Source organism: Rhipicephalus sanguineus, chromosome 8, assembly GCF_013339695.2.
Source record: "Rhipicephalus sanguineus isolate Rsan-2018 chromosome 8, BIME_Rsan_1.4, whole genome shotgun sequence".
In the NCBI taxonomy this organism is placed as follows: Eukaryota; Metazoa; Arthropoda; class Arachnida; order Ixodida; family Ixodidae; genus Rhipicephalus; species Rhipicephalus sanguineus.
In genome coordinates this window covers 9,416,129-9,441,794 of record NC_051183.1, presented here as the reverse complement: position 1 = coordinate 9,441,794, position 25,666 = coordinate 9,416,129, and the positions used below count along the sequence as shown (strand labels likewise).

Here is a 25,666-nt window from a genome sequence, read left to right as displayed (position 1 = left end):
CCATTGCTCCGCACTTGTTTAAACAACATTTACGCAACGTTAATGACATAACTGCTTTAGACGAGTGCACATGGTTCACTAGGATTGTTATTTCAGATATGAAGTACTCGCCCCCATCACTATCGCTTAACTACACATCATAGCCAAAGCAATCGAATGAAACATTCCAGTTGTTCAGTGTGCTGCCATTATGCTATTATGGTAGACACAGTGCAGTGCACGGAATCGAAATGCTATGAAGTAGAACCGTGGCTATGTAAGACTGCACTGGCAGCAATAATGCATTCCAGAAAGTGACAATAGCTTGTTTCCACATGTTCAGACACTGTGCTGACATCCTTTCTTAGGCTGTACCACGTTTTGTATTCCGAACGCTTGAGTAGCCTGACCCTCCCACCTGTCCTCTGAATTTCCTGTCAAATAAAATATATCAGTTGTGTTTGTGGCATTTTAATTACCACTCTTACAGTAAGAGAAAACTGTTACTTATTCATCGTAACTGCAGCGAAGATACTTTTTTGTGTCAGGTAATTATAACTGTAGCACTCTTACCTTTCACAGGCAACGTGCCCATTTTTAAAGTATTTTAAAGTACTAAAGTGTTACACATGCAGAAGGGGTTATGCAGCACTTGAACAAGCCTGTAGTCCTGCTTACCCAAGTCTAGGCCATGAGCATGCAGATGAAGACTGATGCAGAGGTCTTTCAAGAGCTGCGCGTAGTCAAACAGGTTGAACGGCAGGAAGAGAGAGTCGGCCAGGGTGCGCAACAACTCGCCCGCAACTGCCGCCACCGTCGCATGCGCCCGCAACTCCGGGTCCACGTGTTCTCGAAACAGCGAGAAGCTGTCGTACTGGGTGTGCTTGCGTGGGAACGCCACTCGGGACATCTGCGTTCGTGCACAACGTGGATCAAAATATATTTACTGATGTTTCGGCCCCGCACAGGAGCCTTGTCCAAAATGAACACACAAGTTCATTGTGAATGACCAAGTTCATGGTGAACAAGGCTCCCGTGTGGAAGGCAGAATGCTAGTACAGTGGAATCTCATTGATACGTTTTTCACGGGTACCGGAAAATAAAGCATATTATGCAAAAATCGTATAAACCAAAGAGGTTAAAAGTAGGAGCAAAATATGCATATACTCTGTCAGAAACTCCGTATTTTTATTTAGCAACACAAGTAGCTGGTCAATTTCCGCTGCACTTTCTTCTTTTAACAGCTAGGAGTAAATTCTAAAAAGTAAAAAAAGAAGCAGCAGTTTGCTCACTCAGCTATGCATTTGCGACGAAGCTAAGCAAAACCAACGCTGCTGCGGCCTCAGTGGCACTGCAACGTGCCGATTGTGGCTTGTTGTAACGCGGTTTGAGCTCGTATACCGAAAAATAAACGTAGGATTTCTAGATACACTGGTCAAGATCCGCTTTCGCGGTTGTATTATCCAAGTTTGGGCAAGAATGTGATCGTATCAAACTTATGAAAATGCATCATTTCCAAGGGACATCGGCGGGAAATGAAAAGAAAATAAGATGGATGATTCCTCTGTCATAGGAATCGGTATAACACGAAAGTAAAACGTGTTGTCACAGAAGTAGTTGATTGTTTATAGTGCGTTGGTATATGAGAGCTTGTACAATGTCTATGCTTGTTTGGCAGATATAGCACCATTTGATGTGGCTGCACTCACGTTGACACCTAGTGGCACATCTCCGTATCGACGACTAACGCCCATGATCATGATTTAACCCTTGCGGTAGATGAGGTTCTTAACATATACGTGGACGCCGCATATGGTGAATCCTGCGCAAATATGGCATCAACAAGCACATAACAAACACTGATACTCGATATGCACTCCTTCAATGCGTTGTGAAATGCGAAGAGAAACGCTACGCGCGTCGTGTCTTCCCTCTAGCCTGGCCGTTAATTCTCACAGGGTGAGCGGGGAATGCGATGCAACAGCCAGCTGAGCGTCAGAGAGCTATTTTCCGAATGGATGGATGCTATGAGCAAGGCTTGGGCTAAAGCCACCACCTCGCGGTGTGTTTAAGCGTTGACGAAATTACACTTCTTTTGGAAACCCGCCGAATGGTTGTAGCAACGAAGCGTTTTTTTTATGTGCCTGGTGGCACACATGTCACTGCCCCGTTATAAAGGGGACACTCATAGCATCCATCCATCCAAGAGCACTGTGAGAGGAAAGTGTGAAAGAGAAAAGGCGCGTTCATGTAGCCTCCATTATGTGTTTGACGGTGGCTCAGTGGGCTCATCGCCCACCAGCCATCGGCGCAGACCGGGAGCTCATGGGTTCGACTCCTGTCAATGGAACTTTTTCTTATAGTTTTTTTTCTTTGCCATTTGATGGCGTTCATTTTGCCGACATATTTCCGTGACGGAAATACGTCATCAAAGTCTCGGGGGACCACAGCATAAAACACTTTCGCGTTAAAAACATATTAGGCCGAAAAACGTATTATGCAGAACTGCATCAATGGGATAACACTGTATATATATTTTACCTTGGTCAACGTCTCTTCAAAGTTTTTGCCAATTTACCAACAACTACCCTTGCCACCGGCCACTCACCTTCTGAAGGATGTCGTCCACGTAACTCATCTGCACCACTGGGATGCCTGCCTGGGAGAAGAAGGCTGCGTAGCTTCCCTCGACATCCATGGCCCGCACTCTGCAAAAGAGCACACAAGCTCAGTGAGGTACATTGCTGAGCTAATGTTAAACATGGAACCGGCATTACATTGCTGCACCAAGGATGGTGAAGTCAAACACAAACTGACTTACGGGTGATTTGGAAGACATGACGTGCATTCTCAAACCACAGCGTTACTGTCCCTCTTAGACGTGCAGGCATGGGTGCAGTTGTATCGGTTCCTTAGCACGTTTAATAATGTAACTGGGCTGTTTGACAATATCCAGCAACAGAAAAAGCACAGCAGAGCTCAATAACTCTGGAAATGCAGGTTTCAGCGGAAACCCATCTAGCTGGGAATATTCATAAAAAGAAATAATGAGCGCTGACCAATCGTTGTAACTGGGCTGTTTGACAATATCCAGCAACAGAAAAAGCACAGCAGAGCTCAATAACTCTGGAAATGCAGGTTTCAGCGGAAACCCATCTAGCTGGGAATATTCATAAAAAGAAATAATGAGCGCTGACCAATCGTTAAAATAAGATGTTTCTGCCTTGCTACGAGGGCCTTGTTCACAATCTTGTGAACAAGGCTCGTGTTTGTTTGTGAGGAAAACATTGTGAACAGCGATAGCGAACAAAGCCCAGTTGTGGGGCCGAAACGTCTTTTTATTTTAACGATTAGTCGGCACTCGTTATTTTTTACCAATAACTTGGGACAATGAAGAAGATGAGATGCACAAGTACGCGTTCCTAACTGAAAGCCAAATAAAAGCTGCGCACCCCCTTCCATGACAACAATGACTTTGCAGTGTGCATACACTACTACTAAGCAAGACTAAATAATAAGAAACAAGGCAAGATAACCAATATAAAGAAAGTCAATCACCACAGACTACTAGCCAAAGATTGTGAAACAAAGTTAACAACACCCTTATGACAGAGTGATACGGATGAAGTACTGATTCAAACATCTGACATATGTCTAAAACGCTTCGGCAACTTTCTTTGTGAACCAAACCCCATGTTTCGTGAAGACTTTAATAATTGTTAGGGTTTTACATCCCAAAACCACGATATGATTATGAGAGATGCCATAGTGGAGGGCTCTGATAATTTGGTCACCTGGGGTTCTTTAATGGACACCTAAATCTTAAAAGCACATGAGCCTCTAGTATTTGGCTTCCATCAAAATGCCGCGGCTGGAATTCGATCCTGCAACCTTCGGGTCAGCAGTCGAAAACAATAACCATTACACTACCTCGGCAGGTCTTCATGAAGACGTTTAACATTTTCAAACAGAGGAAGGTAAAAGCGCTTACTATAATGATTTGCCAATTTTGAATACTTGGCCTCTCCAGAAAAGCAAAAATGCATTTTTAATTGCACATTGAAACAGCAACAGGTGTGGCCTCGCACACTTTTTCACGCGAAAAACAAACGTGGCATAGCTCCCACGCCTTGCTAGAGGTAACGGCACGATACTGGCACAAGTTGAGAAGATAGGTATACTGACGCTGGTCGCACGGGCAGCATGGCAGCGTGCCTGTAGTTGGTCAGCAGGTCCAGGGGCTCCACACTGAAGGCGTCCCAGTCCTCCCCTTCCTCCAGGTGCACTGGGGCAGCAGAGCCACCCAGTGAAGGGAACAGGAGTCGCGAAGCATTGCGGTGCTTAGGGAAAGTGGCCACCCACTGCCTGTACACACTGGGTGAGCCTTCACCCCCAGTCGGAACCTGCACGTCACCACCATAGGCTCACCAAAAATCAATCTTCAAAGTGCTCACACTACCAAGCTTCACAACTATTGTTCTAGGCGTCACACGATGATTATCTGTCACGAGTAAGAGCCCCTCGGAGGCAGAAATACGACGAAGAAGCGTTGGCGTCGGCACGAGCGAGTGCGTGGAAAAATTCTAAAGCTCGTGGCACGTGAACCGAGCCGTGGAAGAACACGAAGCGGAGTGAGCTGGGATTGTCTGGTGGACTCGGCAGCGGAAGGTTGCATTGCCAGCTTGCGCACTGGCGACGGGAGCAACGGGCGTTCGGGTGTGCGGCTGGTGACACGGGCGTCTCGAGGTGCTGCCGGCGAACGAGACGGCGTTCGAGCAAGACTCCTCGGAGATGCAGCTACCGCACACCGCATGCACCAGCGTTCCTGACGGAAGCCCCCTTCTGCAGCAGGCCGCCAAAGGCAATCCCCGGAGCACCACGTCAGCGGTGGAACGCCACGCCGGATGAAGCAGCCGACGACGACGTTAGGCCTAACGGGCCTAGCAGTCAGGCCAGCGCTACGACGACCTGCTTGTGTACAGGCGACGGCTGCTGCGTCGAGCTGCAGAGTTGACACCAAGTTTGTGGAGACATCAGGAGCCACGACAGATGACCCGACGGGAACGACGACAGACTGGACATTGGTTATGTACCATGTCATCAGCAATGCCAAGTAAGGCCAATCCTATGTTTTAGTTGTTCTGAGACTGAAGCAGACTATGAGTGGAGCTGTTTAGTTAAATAGTTTATTATAGTTTAAGGGGAGATGCGGGTCGAAAAACACGAGTTTTCTAAAAAATTATCGATTTCTTGTTTTCGCCTGTTTTGTTAAGATTAGTACCTCTACTGTCCTGAAAAAAAAAATCAATGTCGAGACTCAACTGGAAATGCTTTAAAATTGCGTCTAAAGAGCACAAGGTGGCTGTCAAAAGGCCGAAAGTGTGTCATCTTCGAGCACCTTGCCACTGATAATGCGCCGCCGCTCACCATTGTCGACCGCATGAGGCGAAGAGCCGAGCCTCACTCTTCAAATAACAAGTTTCCCGCGCTGCTGCAGCGCAAGAAATAATAAAGAGAAGCACGCTTTTGCCGCCTTCTTCGAGCGCCGCGACTGGCTTTAAATCACGTGGTACGGATCGGGAGCCGCCATTGGCCGCTGCGCGCCTGTGTGTGCTGTGAAGCCTACTTGCAGGATCCATGTCTCGTCGAGCAGCGCAGCTGAACAACGCTTTTCTCGAGTGCTTATCCGTTATGGATGAAGAAAGCCGTAGGAAGCGTGGTCACCGGCCTGTGAAGTTTCACGCGACGCACAAATTTCGAGGACGCCGGCACAAATCAAAGCCGAACACTCAAACCACGAAGAGATCGTCTGCTGCCGCAAGGCGTAGTGGCAGTGACGCCGATGCGTCCGACGAGTTTGCCGCGGCATTCGAATATGTGAATGCCTCCCAGAAAAAGATCGGACTCTTCGAAGACGAAGAAGAATCGCAGGACGACGAGTCTTCGTTGATTGCTGATATGACAGCATTGAACATGTTGGTTTAATCGAGGGCACTCCAGTTTTGAACGTGTTCTGGAAGAGCTTGGCGTGCTCCCGTCTCATGATCTGGTTGCTCTTGGCACATCACGGGACAGCACACGCCAGAAAAAGATGTCTCAAAAACTAACAGGAGAAGCAAGGGCCCGTCGGCGTGCGCTGAAGAAAAAATCTCTTGTCGAGGAGTCGGCTCGAAAGAGCCGTGAGGGCCAAACCTATGGTGCTGGCGCATTTTAATGGCAGTGGCCACTACAAGGAGGATTGTTCTTTCTTGTGTACAAATTTCGTTGCATTCAATGACATCTTTGATAAATAAACATGCAATTTTGACTTTAAAACTCGTTTTTCTCAAAACACAAATTTTGCCATTTTTGTCAATGTGCCCCTCCTTTTTCGGGTACTTCTGGTGCTCAGATCTGCATGAAATTTTTCCCAAAGTTTTTCCAAAGTACGAGAAATGCAATTATCTTGTTTAAGTTTCGATATTCTTATTATAAAATAAAAAAAAAGTTATGTAAACTTTCACTAGGGTAGGAGAAATATGAACTTCCAACGTTAAAATTTTTCACGTCTAGTACATATTTTGTATGGACTTCCTAATTAGTTATTTGCATTCTGCACTTTATTTGAAACATTATGAACTATCAATTGTAAAAAATTATTGAAGTTTAGGTCTGAAAAGAGGGGGGGGCAAAATGCTTCAGTTATTCACTTTGTCATGTTGCAGAACTAAAAGTATGCAACTTGCAAGAAAACTAATTATATATTTGAAATCAGCATAAAAAGTTCTATAAGCAGCTCAAGTTTCATTGCTCTAGGGTGAATATTAAAGAAAAAGTGTCTTCGAGTAGCATCTCCCCTTAAGTTTGTTTGATTGTATTTCTGTGCATCTATATATACTTTTGAGTGCCGTGTGTTTCGTTTATTAAATGTGTTTTGGTGTTCAACGAGTCTTGGCCGAGTCCGTCACCCGCAACCACCCGAATCCGTGACATTATCAAAGAGTTTGCTAAGTACCAAGTCCCACAACTATTGTTCTAGAGAAGGGTTTGCTATCTACCAAGTATGCCAACTGCTGTTCTTGCTTTAGGTGTCATATGATATTTACTACATAGCAAAGAGTTCTCCAAGTACCAAGTACCACAACTATTGTTCAACAGAAGAGTTCGATATCTACCAAGTTCACAACTATGTTGAAGAGAAGAGTTGGCTAACCAACAAGTTTCACAGCAACTGTTTTCAGGGAAGTTTGCATTTGCTAACCAAGAAGTTTCACAACTATTGTTCCAGCGAAAATTTTGCTAGCTACCAAGTTTCACAAACATTGTTCTAGGGAAGAGTTTGCGAATTACAAGATTTCATAGCTACTGTTCTAGGGTGCTTTATTGGACATGGTTTTATTGCTGCAAATAGAAACGGGACATGGGAGTAACCACCCTGTTAAGATAACCAACCTTTTACTGCAGATTAAGCACTAATATAGTAGTACGGAAAGCCAAGCTAGTTGGTACGAATTCATAGTGCAATAGCGCAACAAACAAAGGGGCACAGGCAAGAGAGACTATAAGTCTCTCTTGCCTGTATCGTCTCTCTTGCCTGTGTCCCTGTGTTTGTTGTGCAATTGCATTATGAACACTAATATAGTTTTGAAGGAATGCTATAGCATTCTAAACAGATACAGCACTTGTTGCTCTACAAGTAACATCAGTGTTTTCATGCAAAAAAGTCAATGTCCTCACCTGCCTGGTGGCGTTAAAGACAGCGTGGTAGAGGAGTGGGGAGGCTGCCACACTTAGCGATGTGGACCCAAGCACTGGTTGGCCAAGGTCAATGTAAGCCACCACACGACCATGCAGCAGCTTGAGGTTCTCCTGAACACCAGACACAGTCATTGAGAGGCCAGGTTCCATTTAAGGGGGGACACTGCTCTTTAAAATTCTTTCTTTAATTTTTGATCAATTCTGATAAAACTTGCTGAGTTTGTGCATATTTATGTGCTGATTTCAAACATGAAACTGTTTTTATAGTATAACATGTAGTTTTTGGAATATTAAACATTTTATATACATTTTGGGAGCAAGATTTTCTTCTGAATTGAGGAAGTTGCAAAGTAAATTAGCATATCAGAATGTCACTGGATGTCAGTGGGATACAAACCCATAACCTTTGAATTATCAGGGGTGAGATGGCTAAAATTGAATTGGGAGCAGTTTTTGGAGCAGCAAAATTTCGATTTTGGAGCAGAAGAACCTTGATTTGGAGTAGTTAACAGCATTTAATTTGTCGTCCTAGGAGCTTGAAAAAACAAATTTGCAACATCTTGGGGGGACAAGTACATATTTTAATAAGGCTGCAACAGAGGCTAGTTGGTACGTCATCTTGTGATGTGCTACCAAGTATGACATGGACCAGTGGCATATTTTAATCGGCTTAGAGTACATATAACACAGAAAGTGCCTTTGGAGAAAGCTTTTTTAACAGATTATCAACAGGTTATCGCCAGGTGTGAACTACACTACCTTTTTACATACCACGAGACCTATCTAGCCTGAACAACAAACAATATATGAAATAATTCAAAAGAAGGTTGTGCAAAGTGGGCTCACTTCATAAACATCCGAAAAAAAAAAACACGAAAAAGCATCCCATTTCTCTAATATTAAAAAAAGATTGTGATTGCACAAGAACTGCAGCAACACAGCAGTAGGCCTTTGCTTAAGATCAGAGATTTGCTTTAGCAGATTACTGCTTTGGCATTTTGTAGGTCAGCTTATTTAGCTTTTCAAGCTTCCCCACAGCTTCCTGTAGGTCAGTGTTATTCTTTGTCGGGAGAACATCACAATAAGCACCTTCAGCTATCTGCTTGGCCACACGGTTAGCGTAGCGTCAAGTGTACTGCACGCTTTTAACAGGCGACAACAAAAGCGTGCTGCACCACCATTCGCTGCCACCTCATGCGGGACCGCCTTCAAGAGTGCGGCGTGGGCGCCAAAGAAGTCAATGTGCGCCTATGGTACTGCACGCGTAGCGTCATTGTACGCTTACTACACATGTTTATTAGGGGACGACACAAATGGGATTCGCATCAGTTCGCTGCCGCCTTCTTGTGCAAAACCACTTGAGAATCAGGAAGACGCGTAACATGCAGGAAGGTAGTTTTAGAATAGGGCATGCAAAGCTTTGCGTTAGCATTTGTTGCCATTGCGCACGCATCCTATGCTATCTTCTTGCGGATCCCCATTGAGTGTTAGAAATAGCAGGCGTATACAATGAACGCTACCTTTGCGTACGCTATTCTAAAACTACCTACTCGTCTCGCCCGTGCATGGTATTGCGCGCAATGGTGCGAACCCTACCATGGCAAACGCATGCGTAGGTGACCACCTGCAGCAGCGTCGAGACGAAAACTGCAGCAACCGGAGAAACATGCTATGCGCAGCCAATGTTGCTATGCGTGCTACTCAACAGCTTTCGCTAAGCGACAGTTGCGCCAGAAAACACAGCTATGCGAGAAGAAGCAGCACGTTCGGGGCACGGCAGCACATTTTTGGGGGGTCACGCATATTTACAACAGCCCAGATGAGATTATGGTGGCACCATATGAACCTTCATTAGAAAAGTGCACAGAAAAAAACACTTCGGTGCATCTATGCGTTCTGGGAACGCCTCGTTTTCTTGGTATTGACGGCGAGATCGACCTATAGGTGGCAGCACCGTTGCCCCGTTAGTGTGGATACGAGTTTCATGCGGTGCGTGCAAGTGTACGGAGCTGCTGTTTTCACATCGTGATTCTGTGTTCTGTATCAGCGGAAAACTCTTTATTTTCGACGGTGACATTTTGTTCGGTGCCACAATGCCGTACATACTCCACTGACTCGGAACGTCGTCAGGTTTGGCTAGCTAGGCTTCGTAACGGCAAGACGCCTTCCAAGTACGCGATGATGTGCAACAAGCACTGAGACAACGGTGAATCAAGCATTCGCGGAGGAGAAAGCATGGTGAGTAGCGAGTGATAACTTCGGTAATGTGCGCATTTGTGCTTGTTACTGCTGTGCACTACGAGCGTGAACATGGTTGCAGTAAGCGAACGATCAATGAAACTTCGGCAGGGGTACCAGTCACGATTCCCCTGTGCTTTGATTGTCATTCACGTGACATACCATCATCGGTGACGCGCTCTTCGAAACAGCGGGCACTTCCAGTTGCCGCGACTCCATGAACTCCGTGCTTCTTGACTAACCGCTGTTGTTGCCGTGGCGGCCCATGTTCGTACGAATTGTGCTGGTATGGACACTGTGTTGCACGCACACCTTCAAAGGATCACCAACATGATGGACCGATACGGTGACACGTGTCACGTCTTTTCCTTTTCCAGTCGGCACTTTTGCAGCCAAGCATTGATGCGTGAAAGCCATCACAAACACTGTCGGATTCAGTCTGCGCAGCTTATGAGGCGTGACTGTGCTGGTACGCTAGCGATTTGGCAGTTCGTTACGGGCCGCAGTTGCCGATTCACAAGCGCGCACCCGCGGGCAACACGACGAAGAACAGCAAGGAGCGCGGGCAGCTGCTTGCAGACTAACCGGAAGTCGTAGGTTATTGTTCGACCAATCGCAGCATCGCCTGCATACCGCATCACAGATTCAACACGCTGACGTCATACACGTCACTAGGCAGACGGGAAGGGCCCGGAGAGGAGAAGAAACCGTTTCTTATAATTTGTGGCGCGCCTGCGGCTTGTAGCACTGCCACGTGGCCGCATCGTTGATCATGACGGCATTCTGCACACGATGCGCGTGTTTACTTGAAATATTTGAAAAAATATTGGAGGTGGTTTAGGGGCCCTTTAAGGCTCCCCAGCCTATTTGTTTGGATCCATTTGGTTGTACTACAATGACCAGCATTAGAATGAAACAACACTCCACGAGAATGCACTGACCTCAAGCCATTCGACAACGCCCACCGACTGGAATTCCTCGGCAGCCCAGCTGCAGAAGATGACTGTACGGCGTGGCCTCCAACCTGCATTGTATACCACAGGAGCCATCAGTGGCTCGCAACTGGAAATACTACTCACAGCTGTAGAGCCTTCTATAAAAAAAAATAAGGCACCTTCGCACTAGTGGTGCAAAGCCTGAAGGAAGTGCAGAGCCGGACGGCCTTCCTTGTTTCTTTTTATTTGTTCTCTACCTTTCTCCCTCTCTTTCTCTATTTTTTCTCTTTTTTGTCTCCGTTTATTTCTATTTCTTGCTTCTTCTATCTTTCGTTTCCTTTATTTTCTTTCTCTGTATCTCTATTTATCGCTTCCTCTTTCTTTCTGTATATCTTTCTTTCTTTATCTTCCTTTTATTCTTTCTCTTTTTGTCCTGCTTTCTGTTTTTTTCTATCTCTTTTCTGTGTCTGTTCCTTTCTATCTCATTCTCTCCCTGTTTATTTCTTTCTCTTTCCTCCTATCTTTTTTTATGTCTTTGTTCGCTTTCTGACCTCGTTCTATCGCCCATCAGAGTAATTTCGTCCCACGCTGGACCATTCGGTACACATGTTGAGAAAGCGAAACATTCGCGACTAACTTGGACTTTCTCCGAGCTTAAATATTTTGGCTGTAGCACAAAATTTTTAAAAATTAGTGCCGCTTGCGCAAGGCTGGGTCACCGCAGAGCTGGTGTGCACGTTTCAGCTTCTCTTGTTAACCATCTGTACAGAATTCCTGGGCGGTCATCGAGCGCGTGCCGGTTCATGATGATGATGACTTTCTATCTACAAAACACGGCAAACCTCGACCATAACAGCTCTGCTGTAAAATTCCTATAGCGTATATGTGCCACAGAAATTGGGCAAATTCCACAACGTTTCAGCTTCTCTTGTTAACCATCAGTACAGAATTCTTGGGCGGTCATCGAGCGCGTGCCGGTTCATGATGATGATGACTTTCTATCTACAAAACATGGCAAACCTCGACCATAACAGCTCTGCTGTAAAATTCCTATAGCGTATATGTGCCACAGAAATTGGGCAAATTCCACAACGTTTCAGCTTCTCTTGTTAACCATCAGTACAGAATTCTTGGGCGGTCATCGAGCGCGTCGTGGCAGTTCATGATGATGATGACTTTCTATCTACAAAACACGGCAAACCTCGACCATAACAGCTCTGCTGTAAAATTCCTATAGCGTATATGTGCCACAGAAATTGGGCAAATTCCACAACGTTTCAGCTTCTCTTGTTAACCATCAGTACAGAATTCTTGAGCGGTCATCGAGCGCGTGGCAGTTCATGATGATGATGACTTTCTATCTACAAAACACGGCAAACCTCGACCATAACAGCTCTGCTGTAAAATTCCTATAGCGTATATGTGCCACAGAAATTGGGCAAATTCCACAACGTTTCAGCTTCTCTTGTTAACCATCAGTACAGAATTCTTGGGCGGTCATCGAGCGCGTGGCAGTTCATGATGATGATGACTTTCTATCTACAAAACACGGCAAACCTCGACCATAACAGCTCTGCTGTAAAATTCCTATAGCGTATATGTGCCACAGAAATTGGGCAAATTCCACGTTTCAGCTTCTCTTGTTAACCATCAGTACAGAATTCTTGGGCGGTCATCGAGCGCATGGCAGTTCATGATGATGATGACTTTCTATCTACAAAACACGGCAAACCTCGACCATAACAGCTCTGCTGTAAAATTCCTATAGCGTATATGTGCCACAGAAATTGGGCAAATTCCACAACGTTTCAGCTTCTCTTGTTAACCATCAGTACAGAATTCTTGGGCGGTCATCGAGCGCGTGGCAGATGATGATGATGATGACTTTCTATCTACAAAACACGGCAAACCTCGACCATGACAGCTCTGCTGTAAGAAAGAACTTGGGTGCCACAACTTACCATGGCACTACTGTGAACAGTACAGCCAAATTTTGTAGCCATGTGTGGCACAGTCAAATTTTGTAGCCGTGTGTGGCACGTAAAGTTTACAAGCAGCTCTGTATCTCAAACAGACCATGGTATAGGTTGCGTTACCATCCTTGAGAAGTGTTCCAAAGGCTGCACTCAGTTCGAGCAGCAGGGCTGTGCTGCCAATGTCCGAGTCGCCCCACGCATCACGGCCAGCACCCACCAGCACGTAACGATCTGGCTCGACACGACCGCGCACGTATCCGACCAAGTCGAACACGGTCTGGTTGCGCAGAATGTTGTGCAGCTGCAGCTCAACCTCAATGGGTCCCGGTCCAGCGCCAAGGGACGCGTTTCCCTCCCCACCTAAGGATCCCTGCATTTGCACCGTCACAGGCGGTCCACCTAGGTGCCTGCACGAAGTTTGACATTGAACGGAAACGAATTAAAGGAAAAAGAAAATTGTGGCAGGAAATATTGAAGATGGTGTTGAAGGTCAGTGATAACTTTGCATCAGCCTTTACAGCGGATCACATTTTATAAGCTTGAGGAAGGTCGGGACACTGCTCTTTAAATTTTTAAAACATTTTTTAAGTGATTTTGTTGAAACTTGCCGAGTTTGTATAGATTTATGTGCCTATTTCAACTATGCAATTATTGTTCTAGTACACTGTGTAATTTTTAGAATACCAAACATTTTATGTCCATTTCGGGAACAAGATTTTTTTCCTGAACTGAGAAAGTTGCAAGGAAAATTAGCACAACAGAATAATCTAGAATGAGAACTGTGTGCAATAAAAGAAAAATGGATGTTGTAAACACATATGAACAAAAGTTATGATGATGTAAACATTAACGAGTAAGTTGATTTTAAGCTGGAATCGTGAATCACGTAAAAGATGCCACGAGATGCAGATTGAGATTTAGAAAGTACTCTCTAATTTGTATCCAATAGGTTTATGTTAGATATGATTACAGTAAAATCTCGTTAATTCGACCCCCGTTAATTCGGAATTTCGGTTAATTCGGACGCGGCGTTTGGTCCCGTCCAAAATGTGCATTGTTCTATGACTGCAAACTCTCATTAATTCGGACAGATTCGACCGTGCTTCGGTTAATTCGAACTCCCCACCGAGATCGGGTCGCGACGGGGAAGCAGTAGCGGATTCCACCGCGGCCGCGCTTCGGATTAATTCGGACTCGCTGCCGAAATCGCACCTCAACAACTTCGAGATCGGATCGTGGCCTCCGAGATTCAAATGAGTTTGGCATCTCGGAGGCAAAAGAAAAATGAAACGCACACACATGGCGCTGGTTTACAACCAAAATGAAAGGCAGCGCATCGCTACTGTCATCAGCAACGGGCGATCTGCCGATCTGCCTTTACTTTTTTTGTTCTTCTGCGCCCAACACGTTTACGTTGCGGTTGAGTGTTTTTTTCTCCTGTAGCGTGCTGTTGCTTTTAAATTTTATTTTTCTTTGTGAGTGGTCGTGCTGTCCGCAGCCTTATTGTTCTTGTTTTTAAAAGTTTGCGGGTTTTTTTTATTTCGTTTTTATCACCGTGGTTTTTCGCGTGCGTGTCGCCACCGCGCAAGCGACGCCAGGGATGGCGTCTCCTGCCCCAGCCCCAGCAGCGAAGAGGCCGAAGTATGAAGCGAAGGATTTGGCTACGAAGGTGCAAGTATTGAAGGCGTTGCAAGCGGGAGCATCACGAAAAGAAGTGATGGAGAAGTTCAGTGTAAAGAAAAGCACGCTGAGCAGTTACGTCAAGAACGAAGCACAGATCCTGCAAGCTTATGACGGCGACATGTTTGGCGACAAAAGAAAGAGGCTCAGAACGGCAGCGCACCCCAAGCTTGAAGAAGCGCTGTTGCGCTGGATTGCCGTCTCGCGCGATGCGCAGTTGCCCCTGAGCGGCCCCCTCATCTGCGCACAAGCTGAGAAATTTGCGCTGACCATGAACATCGACTCCTTCAATGCGTCGGAAGGGTGGTTTGACCGCTTTAAGAAGCGACACGGGCTGGTGTTCCGCAACGTGTGTGGGGAAAAAGGTGCCGTCGACAAGAGTGTTGTGCGCGACTGGCGGTCTGGACTCTCCGCACGCCTCTCCACGTATGAGCCGTGCAACATTTTCAACGCCGACGAGACAGCGCTGTTTTTCAAGGCTCTGCCTGATAAGACAATCACGTTTAAAGGGGACCCGTGCGTCGGCGGGAAACGCAGTAAAGAGCGAGTGACTGTTCTTTTGGCTGCAAACATGACCGGCACGGAGCGGCTTCCGCTGCTGGTCATCGGAAAGGCTGCGAAGCCAAGATGTTTTAAGAACATCAAGCAGCTGCCTGTTGACTACCGCTATAATCGAAAGGCTTGGATGACCGCCGAAATATTTCAAGCCTGGCTGCGTCAGCTAGACCGCCGCTTTGCGGCCAAGGATCGGAAGGTGCTGTTCGTGCTCGACAACTGCAGTGCGCACGCGAAGGTGTCCGGGCTCGATAATATTGAACTTCTGTTCCTGCCTCCAAACACAACGGCTTCCCTTCAGCCGATGGACCAGGGAATTATACAGTTCGTGAAAAGCCGCTATCGACGGCAGGTGCTTGAGCGAATGTTGCTCTGCATGGAGGCAGGCAAGACGTGTGAGGTAAGCCTGCTCAGCGCAATTCACATGCTCACATACGTGTGGAATAACACGCCGCCTGAAGTAGTCGCGAACTGCTTTAGGCATAGCGGCTTCGTGCTCGACGCTGCTGACCCGGATGTGGCCGATGCTGCAATGGCCGACTCGGATGTGGCCGAAGAGCAAGACGGGCGATATGTGAACATCATGCCAGCCGATGTGCCCCTGTGCGATTACTTCGCAATAGACAGTGATGTTGCTGTTGCCGGCAAAGTGACTGACAGCGATATCGTTGCCGAGGTGTTGGATGGCGAAGGAGAATCGGCTGACGAGGACCCGAGCGAATCAGACGAACGTCCACGCCACACGATGACGGAGGCTGCACACGCGTTGGCCGTTTTGGAGGACATTTGCATGATTTCCTCAGACAGTGTGCGTGGACTGAGCCACCTAGAGGAACTTCGCAAAATTGTGGTTTCCGCGCAGATTTCCTCCGCGAAGCAGACCGCAATCACAGATTTTTTCAAGAAATAAAAGTCTGTTGTCGGAAACGTTTTTGTAGTGTTTTGATTGTACTCCCGATAATTCGGACCCTCGGTTAATTCGGACTTTCTCTCCGGTCCCGTGAAGTCCGAATTAACGGGGTTTTACTGTACCAAGAAAAAGGAAATGGTTATCAGACTCACCAGTAGGGTGTCTAACAGAAGAGGAGGCTTGAAAGAAGACAATTTGCTCAGGCTTTTCCATGCCTTCCTAATGAGCCAAATCATCTACGTAGAAAATGAAGCTAAACAAACACCCTCATTTGGAAAAGCATCAAAAGGTTGCTTGGTATTCCCATGACTGCTAGTACAGAACGCCTCTATCAATTAGGCGTGCACAATAAGCTGGACGAAATCACAGAAGCACAAGAATAGGCCCAGCTGGCTCGACTATCCTGCTCTTTGGCAAAACCTTAGCCATTGTGGGTCTCGATCCAGTCTTGGCGGAGGAAGTCATCGAATCCCCGAGGAGCAAAGGGAAAACATTCTTGTTGCGCCGATCCCTCGCAACGTGCACCCGCAGCACAATGAGGGAAGGCGTAGAGCAAGAGTGATTGCAATGCTGAAAAAGACCAAGGACGATCCCAATCGATTTGCTTTGAGATGTGGCACAATATGTACGCTCCCCTCACTTTGCTGTAGTGGCAATAGATAACAGAGGTCACATCATCTCGTCAACCTCCGTGACTAGGACCACCTCTTCTAAAGAGGAGCAGTTTAGAAGCCTCTCAGAGCAAAAATGGAGCTCGGAGTATCATCATCAACTTTGGGCTGTCCAGAGAGCCTGCGATGCCGAAGTTAGGCTTGGTCTAACTGTCCCCACGTGGAAGCGCCCCGCGGTGTCGCCCTAACGGATGGCACTTCTCGTGATGCTTTAAATAAAAGTTCTTCGTACCGTATCATCAATCACGAATGTTCGACATACCATTTCAATCATGAATGTTCAACATACCATAACTTTTGCTCAAATGGGCTTAGAACGCCCATTCTTGTTTTCTTGCATAGAGTCCCCATTCCATGTTATTCTCATATGCTGATTTACTTTGTGATTCTCTCAGCTTAGAGAACAATCTTGCTCCCGGAAGCACATGAAATATTGAAATGTTAGATATTTTAAAAACTACACATTGCAGTAGAAGATTAATTGCATTTGAAATTAGTACACACATAAATATCTTAGCAAGTTTCTTTAAGATTAACCGAGAACTTAAAAAAAAGTTTCAAAGTGGAGCGTCCCCCTTTAAATATGTTTACCGATTGCGGCAGCGGTCATTCTGCCCTAAAGGAGTGCTCAAGATAGTCACACCAGCCGAGTCGGTTCGGCGCACTTACCGCAGCAGAATCTCGGCCACGCTGGCACTGATCGTCTGCGCTGGCACCATAGGCAGGTACACCTGGTCCCGAGGCAACCGGTGTGCAGACACTGCGAGGAAGTCAGAGATTGGTTTAGGTACGAGCATGACATGGAACAATCGGGAGCTAATGACGAGTGCTTGTGATTGTTTACACCTAAATCCACGTCAAGCTTGTGCTGCCTGCAGTATTGAAATTTTGCAAACCAGACCAATTGCACAGTTTGAAGACACAGTTGTCCTAGTAGTGTCAGTTTATCATTTTAGCTGAGAACAGTAGGACAATATTTAGTGAGAAAGCATAGTGACCTCATTGAAATATGGCTGCGTAGCCAGGAACGTACCCTTGTGCTTAGCAGTGCAAGGCCTCTAAGCAACAACTACTGCAGAGGGTTACGTCGAAAATAAAGAAATAAATTTAATTAACGGTGCCTCCAACTGACCTACAGCAGGATACCCAGGGGTCTGTGGGTCGCCGAGGAGTGGACCCAGGGGGCTGGCACAGTGACTGCCGTCGGGTGGCAGCCACCACCAGGCAGCACTACCGTCCTGCTCCGTGGGGTAGCCCGAAGGCAGCGGCCGAAACTCGCGAGGGTCTGGGTACAGCAGGACTGCACGTGCACCTGCTCGCTGCGCCATCGCCAGCTGCCGCCCCAAGGGCTCTGTGCCAAGTCGCACGAGTAGGATGCTGCCGTCAAGCGTCACATTGGAACCATGTAGCCAGTCTACGTCCGATGGCTGTAGACGACCCCCATACACCAGGGGGCCCTGCGCGACAGGTTTGAATTATTGCAACAATGCAGTCGATGAAACCCTACTTCAGACAAGAAAGACAGTTTGCTCACTGTGTGAAAAACTGTAGAAAATAAAGACAATATGACCGAGTCATACTGTCTTTATTTTCTATCACCATACCGAATAGGTGAACTGAAGCAAAGTTCCCGCGCAAGTACCACAATGAATAGGTGAAGCAGTGCACTTCGACGAGGACAAAAGGGACAAGAAAAACCAAGTGCCTATTGAGGTTTCTAATTGAGACAAATTTAGATGGTCGTCTCTAGAGCATGTGTTACAGTGTAAAACTTTCGTGCGTAGCACACGTCCCCGCACAGGACAGTGGCTCATTGTACTATAACTTGGACACCTGTCATCACACCTCCCCCTTTCTCCCGTGAGGAGTTGCAGGCTCAAAACCTGCTTTCTAGGCTGACCTCTCCTCCTTTGTCTTCATTATCATCTTCTCGTCAAAGTGCGTTACCTCACCCATACAGTATGATGATCAATCACCAACTCGCCCAGATTTCAACGTTGTTGAACTCCTATCACGTTCATTTGTTACATTTTGCATGCAAAAAATATGCTCATAGAACCCATATCATGATTACTGTTGACGCTAACATGATTAGTGTTCAAGAAATGACACATTGCATTGCTGAAGACAGCTTATTGTAAGTAGTGGCCATGATAAGGCCATCTTAGGTGGCATCTCTTAACTACAAGTCGCCCAACAGACTATTCTTCTATCTTAACTACAAGGACGGTTCGGCCAGTGGTTTTAATAGATGATTGCATAGCGGTAACAACGTGCACCTGTTGTAGTTTTGCATTGGGTGACCTCGTGAACCTTGGACACCACAAATAAAGCTTCATTAAACATGGCCTCCTAACGGCAGTCCAATCTTCTTTCCTGCTGGTGCTGTAAGAACAGCGGTTCAAGATATATGATTTCAGATGAAACAGAGTGTGATTACACAGACTTCTTTTTCTGGTGTCAAAAGATTAATTTTAAATCATATGAGAAATGAATTCTGTGGAAAACCACAAGATGGAATAAGGTTCATCAAAGGGAAAATTGTAATTCTCACGTCTGCAGCGTCAGGATTACATTCCTTGCTGCACGCTAACATTTTATCATGCCCCTCGTAAGATGGTGGAGGCCGGCCTTCCCTTCTTGAGGCATAATTTCCACTCAAGCAATTTTTTTTAAATTCCTTAATCTAGACCAATGTGGTGCTTCCCTTTAGTGCTCCTTTACGTTCTTCAAGATATACACCAATCCAAAAACACCACTCCAAGTGCTTCCGCACGTACAGTAGCACTGTAGCGCTATTTTTCCATTAGAGGTCCCTTTCCCCCTAAGAAAGAGTGATTCACTACTCACTCTGATGGGAGCATTGGCCGTGCAGTAAGCGACGTATGGACGGTGCTCCTCCGAGAAGATGTCCACAGTCGCTCCAGCTCCATCAGATGCATTCGTGAAGTGCCGCATCCGGTTAGGGCGAGATGAATCGGGGAAGGAGAGCAGCACCTCGTATGCATGCTGCTGCACAGCTTCGAGACCCTGGTCTTTCCAAAGCTGCTGCAGCAGATCCACGATCTCGGAGTCTGTGCGCACCTCGAGCAGTTGGCTGCAGTCACCACGACAATGAGTCACGTGAGTGGTCTCTCGGACACTACCGTGAATGCTGCCGACAGTAAAGGGACACTAAAGACAAATAGTAAGTCAACATGGATTGTTGAAATGGTGTTTCAGAAACCTCATAGTGCTTGTCTCGAGCCAAGGAAATGATTAGTTTGAAAGAAAATCCCATTATAGTGGTATGCATACCGTTAGTGCAATTCAAACCGCCTGCCTCCAAGAATGGCCTCCTGATCTAGCCGTGCCCGTCCTTTACTCGCTTTACTACATGACAGCCGATGCTGCAGCACAACAGAGCAAGGGGCTTTAGCGGGGCACAGCCCAGCGAAAACGAAACAAGGGTATTGTCAAGTTCTCTTTGCATGACTCAGACTGTAATGCATTATAGTTGCATTTTATTCCACCTCTTTATGGTCTGAAATGTTCTTCTAAGTCATGGTTAGTATGAGCACTTGTGTGTGTACTGGGGCCTTACAACATCATTGGGCTCATGTTCCAGGATATCCCACTGGCGGCGCAAATTGTGTCGTACATTTACCTTAATTTCTCGGTTACTAAAGCTCTGCTGCGTATAATATTGATGTTTTAGATGTTTTCAAGCATTGACCTCTAACTCTGACATAAAATGTTATGTGCCTTTAGTCACCTTTAAAGGCCATCTGCGGAGAAATTTCCCAGTAGCTAAATCCTTGGCAGAAAAAACACTTGCCACTGAGGCAGAAAAACAGTTTTATTACGTTTCGAGACACTTGCGGGCGCCAGGATCACATGAGAGAAACAAGTTAGGCTGTGCCTTATACAGGATGTTTATTTTTAGGCACTAAAGATTTTTTTTTATTAACAATGCTATAAAAATCTACGTCCTGTTGGCTTCGCACATGAACTCTATGTCGAGGCGGAAATACTTTTCCACAGCTAAACTGACATATGAGTGACTAATCAACAAACATTTGTTAACATTTAAATTATTGAGTTGAGGAGAGTTGTTCCCATATGGGAACGTTGTAGGACTTCAAAATTTTTGCAGAGTAGTGCAATCCGACCAATTTCACTGACAAAACCGGTGAAATTGGCAAAATAATGCTGCAGCTATCTCTTAGGACCAAACCAGACTTTTTAGTGACTAACACTGGCAAATTTAGTGTTATTTTGGGCGAGTGTAGTTTCGCCACCACAATGTCACTTTGTTGGCGCGCTGCTACACGAGAAAGAGAAATGTACTTTGGAAATGATGGTAATGATGATGGATACTTAAGTAACACAACAGATATTTGTTATTTCTGACCATGTTTCTTCAGTAATAATGTGTAACAGCTATAAGCAGCCCTTAAAATAAACTTTATGTACAAACGTGGTGGCTGCGGTCATTGCACAGCATGTGCTAGGCATGCCCCTGGCGGTCATGGCTGTAAACTGCCCGAGAGCGAGAATAGCAGAGTAGTTTTTTGTGGTATAGCATGTTTTAATGCATAAGAATATTCCTAATAACGATAACGATAGTCTTAAACAATGCTATGGACTTGGCTTCGGATAACGCCTTATTTATTCTCGAGCCACTGCTGCTAAGGCTTGACACTCCGTTGCAGTGAAGCGAGTATGACGAATGCACTCGCTGGCAAGTGCACTTTGCAGCGAGTGTCACTAGTGTGACAGCGTGCGAATGACACTAGCGGAGAAATGTATTCCCTCAAAGTGCACTTAAATTGCCCCGTGTGACAGGGGTATTAGACATAATCAAGAACAAGATGTTCAGACATTTTAAAAGACGAAACTCATTATGTGACACATATACTATGGTGGTACATATACGATATCTCAAGTAAAACAGGCCAGCTGACGTTGCCATCAGGTTACTGTCTTCCTGGGAAGTAGCACTGTTTTGTACTGATTTGAGAAAGGTATTGACAAGAATCACAGCATAGATAAATGACGGAAAATCCTTGGACAGGGGGTGTCGCTGGATCCAGCGTTTCGACAAGTGGACATGTCAAAACGTTGGCTCCAGCGATACCTCGTGTTCAAGGATTTTTTGTCTCTTCCAGCTTCCATCTCCCTGAGCTTCTGCCTTGTTTAGTGTGGATACAAAACACTATATAATACAAAGAAGGACGCGCAGCGGTGAATAAATTTCAGAACGTCCGCCACACCCGCTATGACTCATGCGGAGTGCTGGCTGCACACCGTAGAGGTTTCTCAGATTGGTACAAGCAGAACGACTTTGATCGAGTCGCTGTTTGAATTTTCGCGAAGGTCGGGCACGGTGCCATTTCGATCGCGATCTGGCCCTACAGGAACAGAGTTTCTCGATCGCGGTTGGCTTACCAACGCAAGATGCGGAAGGAAGTCAATCGCGGTCGAGAAGTTCCGATCCCGATTCGATCACGGGAGAAAGTGCCCATGGGACAGCCAGCGCTCCTCCGTTGAAACCCGACCACACTTCCATACATTGCCGTGCCGGCATTATAAAACACGGGAACGTAGAAGTCGTAGCATTCGGGAAAGGAGGCGAATAAGGAAGGGGGGCTGACGCCGGAGGCGCCCGAGAGTGACACACACCCGTCTCGCTTGGGCAGGGCGCGTGCGAAGGCGGAGAAAAAAGAAAGATTAAAAGGGCGCTGACCCTGCGGTTCGGTTGATGCCTTCAGCTTTGATGAGGCCCAGGAGCCGCGCCCTGATGCTCGGGTCGGCGTCGTACACGGCGTGGATGGCGACCGACTTGCCCCGCACGCAGCCGCTGTGCTCGGTGTGCGCGAAGTAGCCGACCAGGAGACCCGCGAGAACACCCAGCAGCGCGATGCCCAAGCCGCCGATAACCAGGTTGCGATGCGACACAACTCGAATGTCTTCCGTGGTCTTCTCGTAGATCTGCACCGCGCCTGTCGGTTCGTGATCGGGCCATGTCATCGGCTCGCTATCGCCACCGTTGTCCTCATCGCGGTACGGCCGGTATTGGGCACTCATGACGCTGGCCGAGGCGGGCACCTGTTGATCGTCGCTGCTGCTTCTCAGGAAGACGCACTACATGACACGTGCGACAGCACGCGCGCGCGGTTTTTGGCCGAGTTCCGACCGCAGCGGAGTTTACGATCAGCACGGGCCGGCGCAAACGTCATCCACCCGTTTCCGCCGGTTCAGCGTCGCTAGTTGTCACAGGTAGAGCTTGGGATGAGTGCACTGCGGGACTCTACGACTCTACGACAACATGCCAGACTCGCGCCCCACGCCTACTGCAAGTTTTGAAAAACCTCAGTGGGTAAAGCCGCTGTCGGCAGCTGTCGGTACAACAATTATGGCATTGCTGCCGTGGATTCACGCAAAGAGCGCTGCAGTTTTAATTAATTTTGTTATGATGATGATAATAAAAAAGGGCGTTGTCACTTGATTGCGTTTTGCTTATAACTACCAAAATTATTAAAAAAGGTATATTATTTTGTTTAATGAAACAAGCAAATTTAAAAGTGCAGAAGCTTTTACACTTGACCAGCGCGTCTCGTCAAAGTCTAAACAATCCAGCGAGATCCAATCCAAATTGCAGTCGTCGACTTGTCCGCTTTCGGCCTCTTCTTCCACGTCAGTGTTCAACCGCCTCGATACACATACTTTGCGACTGTTGAGTACGATGGTGTCATGTGCGAGCTTAATATCGGTGCTGACTTTGTACCTAGGCGTAGCGCATGCGATACGCTTTCACATAAAACCGAACACCAAGCGCTGCCTCAAGGATGAGGTGCTCAAAGACGTCCTCGTTTCCGGCGAGTACCACGTCTCCGAGACGCCGGGTCACAAGACAGACCTGACAGTGAGTACTGCGAGCACCATGTGCACTGCTGCTCTAAGGGCGATGATGTGCATTTTCGATGGCGTGAACAGCCCGCTAGCCGCTGCCAATGGATCTCGCGCACAGGTCGCGAGCTAGCTGCAAAACAAAGCCTCGTGCGTCGCAACTCGCTTACCCGAGTCTGTGCTTGCGCGGAAGGCAGAGAGCACTGTGTATTTTACGCTTAACGAAAACGTGTCTGCGTCTGAAAAGCGACAAGACGAGCTATCCATACTGGCCAGCTACGGGCCTTCTGCTGCGCCATTATTTTGATGACGCACGCAAATAGCGTGAAGGCGTGGGGCGATTGTTTACCCAGCGTAAAGTTACGTGATGATGGTTCGCTGCTTCAATGATCGTTGGCACGCTGCTTCTGGTACCGCTAACAAACGACATGACGGCACCAGATTTCACGGTATGGCGTGTGCTCAATGCGGCACAAAATGGAGACTGTCAAAGGGGGTGTTACGGAGATTAAAAGCCGCACTTTTCAAGCCTTTCGTGACATGACCGCGTTATTTCCGATTTCGCAAGACTATGGCGCTCAGTTCAATGGTTTGCTCGCGGGATCGAATCCCGGCCGCGGCGGCCGCATTTCGATGGAGGCGAAATGTTAGATGCCTGTGTTTTAGGTGCGCGTTAAACAATAACAGATGGTCAAAATTTCTGGAGCCCTCCACTACGGCGTCTTTCATAATCATATTATAGTTTTGGGACGTAAAACCCCAACAATTATTATTATATAATGGTTTGCTCAGTGTATGCTTACAAGACATAAGTGTCCTTACATGTCTTTTCTTTGCTTGCGCGTCGTTGCGACCGTCACTTTCAGCTGTGTGGCCGATTGCATTCTCCAAATGCTTGCAGGTCAAGGACAGCAACGGACACATACTGTACAACAAGGACGACATCAAGGAAGGCAAGTTTGCCTTCACCACAGATGCGTACGATGTGTATGAGGTCTGCTTCACCACCAAGATGCCCAGTGAGGTGAAAGGTGGTGACCGGGAAGTCCAGCTGACTCTAAAGCACGGTGCTGAAGCCAAGAACTACCAAGGCTTAGCAGAAGTGGGCAAGCTGAAGCCGCTCGAGGTGAGTGACGCGGTTATCCTCACGCTGGCTGTTTGTATTCTGTAGATTCTGCAGAGCTCATTTGCAAGTGCTGATACCTTTGCATCTTTCATCTATCCTTAATGCCGCTTTTGCTTATAAAGCATTTTAGCTGCAAGTTGGCGCTCAGTTTCTGCAATTCAATAAGTTCTCCTTCAAACGATATGTCAGCCAGCCTGAATGAACATGCTTCTAATCGTAGTTTGCCTTTCTGCACCATGTTCAACCAGATGAAGCTTCAACAGCTGGAGGATCTCTCAGAGGCAGTGGTGAAGGACTTTGCATACATGCGCCAGAGGGAAGAGGAGATGCGCGACACCAACGAGTCGACCAACTCGCGCGTCCTCTACTTCTCCATCTTCTCCATGTGCTGCCTGCTTGGTCTGGCCACCTGGCAAGTTCTCTACCTGAGGCGGTTCTTCAAGGCAAAGAAACTCATCGAGTGAACAACAAACTGTTATGGGGTGGGCTGTGAGTGTTTGTGGAAGGGGGGTGCACATACTGGTGGGGCAATAAAACAAAAAAAAAAACACTTCCCTACGTTTAGTACATGGAAGTCCACAAAAGATAATTCTTTTTTTTTTTTATCTATGAGAAGGAACAGCCTCTATTTGTACGGATATCATTATTGTATTAACGGCTCACAAGAGAACTTGTTCAGCCCCGGCTACATTTTGAAGTGTTGCCTGCTATAAGGATGTTTTGAGAGTAGTGCCGCTTGGCATTGTATCTCTCATATTAAACGCTGCACTGTGTAAATAGAAAGTTCGTAAACGACCATTTGCTGTCACGCGTGGTACTTACATTTGCACTTCCAAGTTTTATGCTGGTAGCATCTCTTTGTCTGTGTGTGTGTTTTGATTAGCTGGCTTTGAAATTCTGGCGTTTGCAAGGGTCCACCAAAAGTTTGGTCAAGTCATCGTGACCAGTTGATGTCATCTGGTCTTTCA

At 46.8% G+C, this 25,666-nt stretch overlaps 2 protein-coding genes across 2 annotated transcripts in view; one reads left to right on the top strand and one right to left on the bottom strand.

The window, feature by feature from the left end:
* LOC119401305 (putative N-acetylated-alpha-linked acidic dipeptidase) overlaps positions 1-23,022 on the bottom strand; it is a 43,998-nt gene extending 20,976 nt beyond the window's left edge. Inside the window, exons 1-10 of the mRNA XM_037667999.2 lie at positions 22,410-23,022; positions 19,532-19,778; positions 17,814-18,138; positions 17,351-17,441; positions 12,986-13,272; positions 10,896-10,978; positions 7,696-7,827; positions 4,165-4,382; positions 2,588-2,687; positions 658-889 (exon numbers count right to left, since the gene is read on the bottom strand). Of these exons, the coding sequence (XP_037523927.1) occupies positions 658-889; positions 2,588-2,687; positions 4,165-4,382; positions 7,696-7,827; positions 10,896-10,978; positions 12,986-13,272; positions 17,351-17,441; positions 17,814-18,138; positions 19,532-19,778; positions 22,410-22,750 (2,056 nt within the window). The 5' untranslated portion in view covers positions 22,751-23,022. The remainder of the gene's footprint in view (positions 1-657; positions 890-2,587; positions 2,688-4,164; positions 4,383-7,695; positions 7,828-10,895; positions 10,979-12,985; positions 13,273-17,350; positions 17,442-17,813; positions 18,139-19,531; positions 19,779-22,409) is intronic.
* Positions 23,023-23,292: 270 nt separating this feature from the next.
* LOC119401306 (transmembrane emp24 domain-containing protein bai) lies at positions 23,293-25,208 on the top strand. Its single transcript, XM_037668000.2, has 3 exons — positions 23,293-23,588; positions 24,474-24,698; positions 24,947-25,208. Exons 1-3 carry the CDS (start codon positions 23,409-23,411, stop codon positions 25,160-25,162), a joined length of 621 nt encoding a protein of 206 aa, XP_037523928.1. The 5' UTR covers positions 23,293-23,408; the 3' UTR covers positions 25,163-25,208.
* The last annotated feature ends 458 nt before the right edge of the window (positions 25,209-25,666 follow it).

Bases quoted from the DNA above. Each gene is read 5' to 3' on its own strand.
- LOC119401306 (XM_037668000.2), top strand. From the start codon at position 23,409: ATGGTGTCATGTGCGAGCTTAATATCGGTGCTGACTTTGTACCTAGGC. The intron at 23,589-24,473 runs GTGAGTACTGCG...AAATGCTTGCAG, and splicing joins GTCACAAGACAGACCTGACA to GTCAAGGACAGCAACGGACA. The intron at 24,699-24,946 runs GTGAGTGACGCG...ATGTTCAACCAG, and splicing joins GCAAGCTGAAGCCGCTCGAG to ATGAAGCTTCAACAGCTGGA.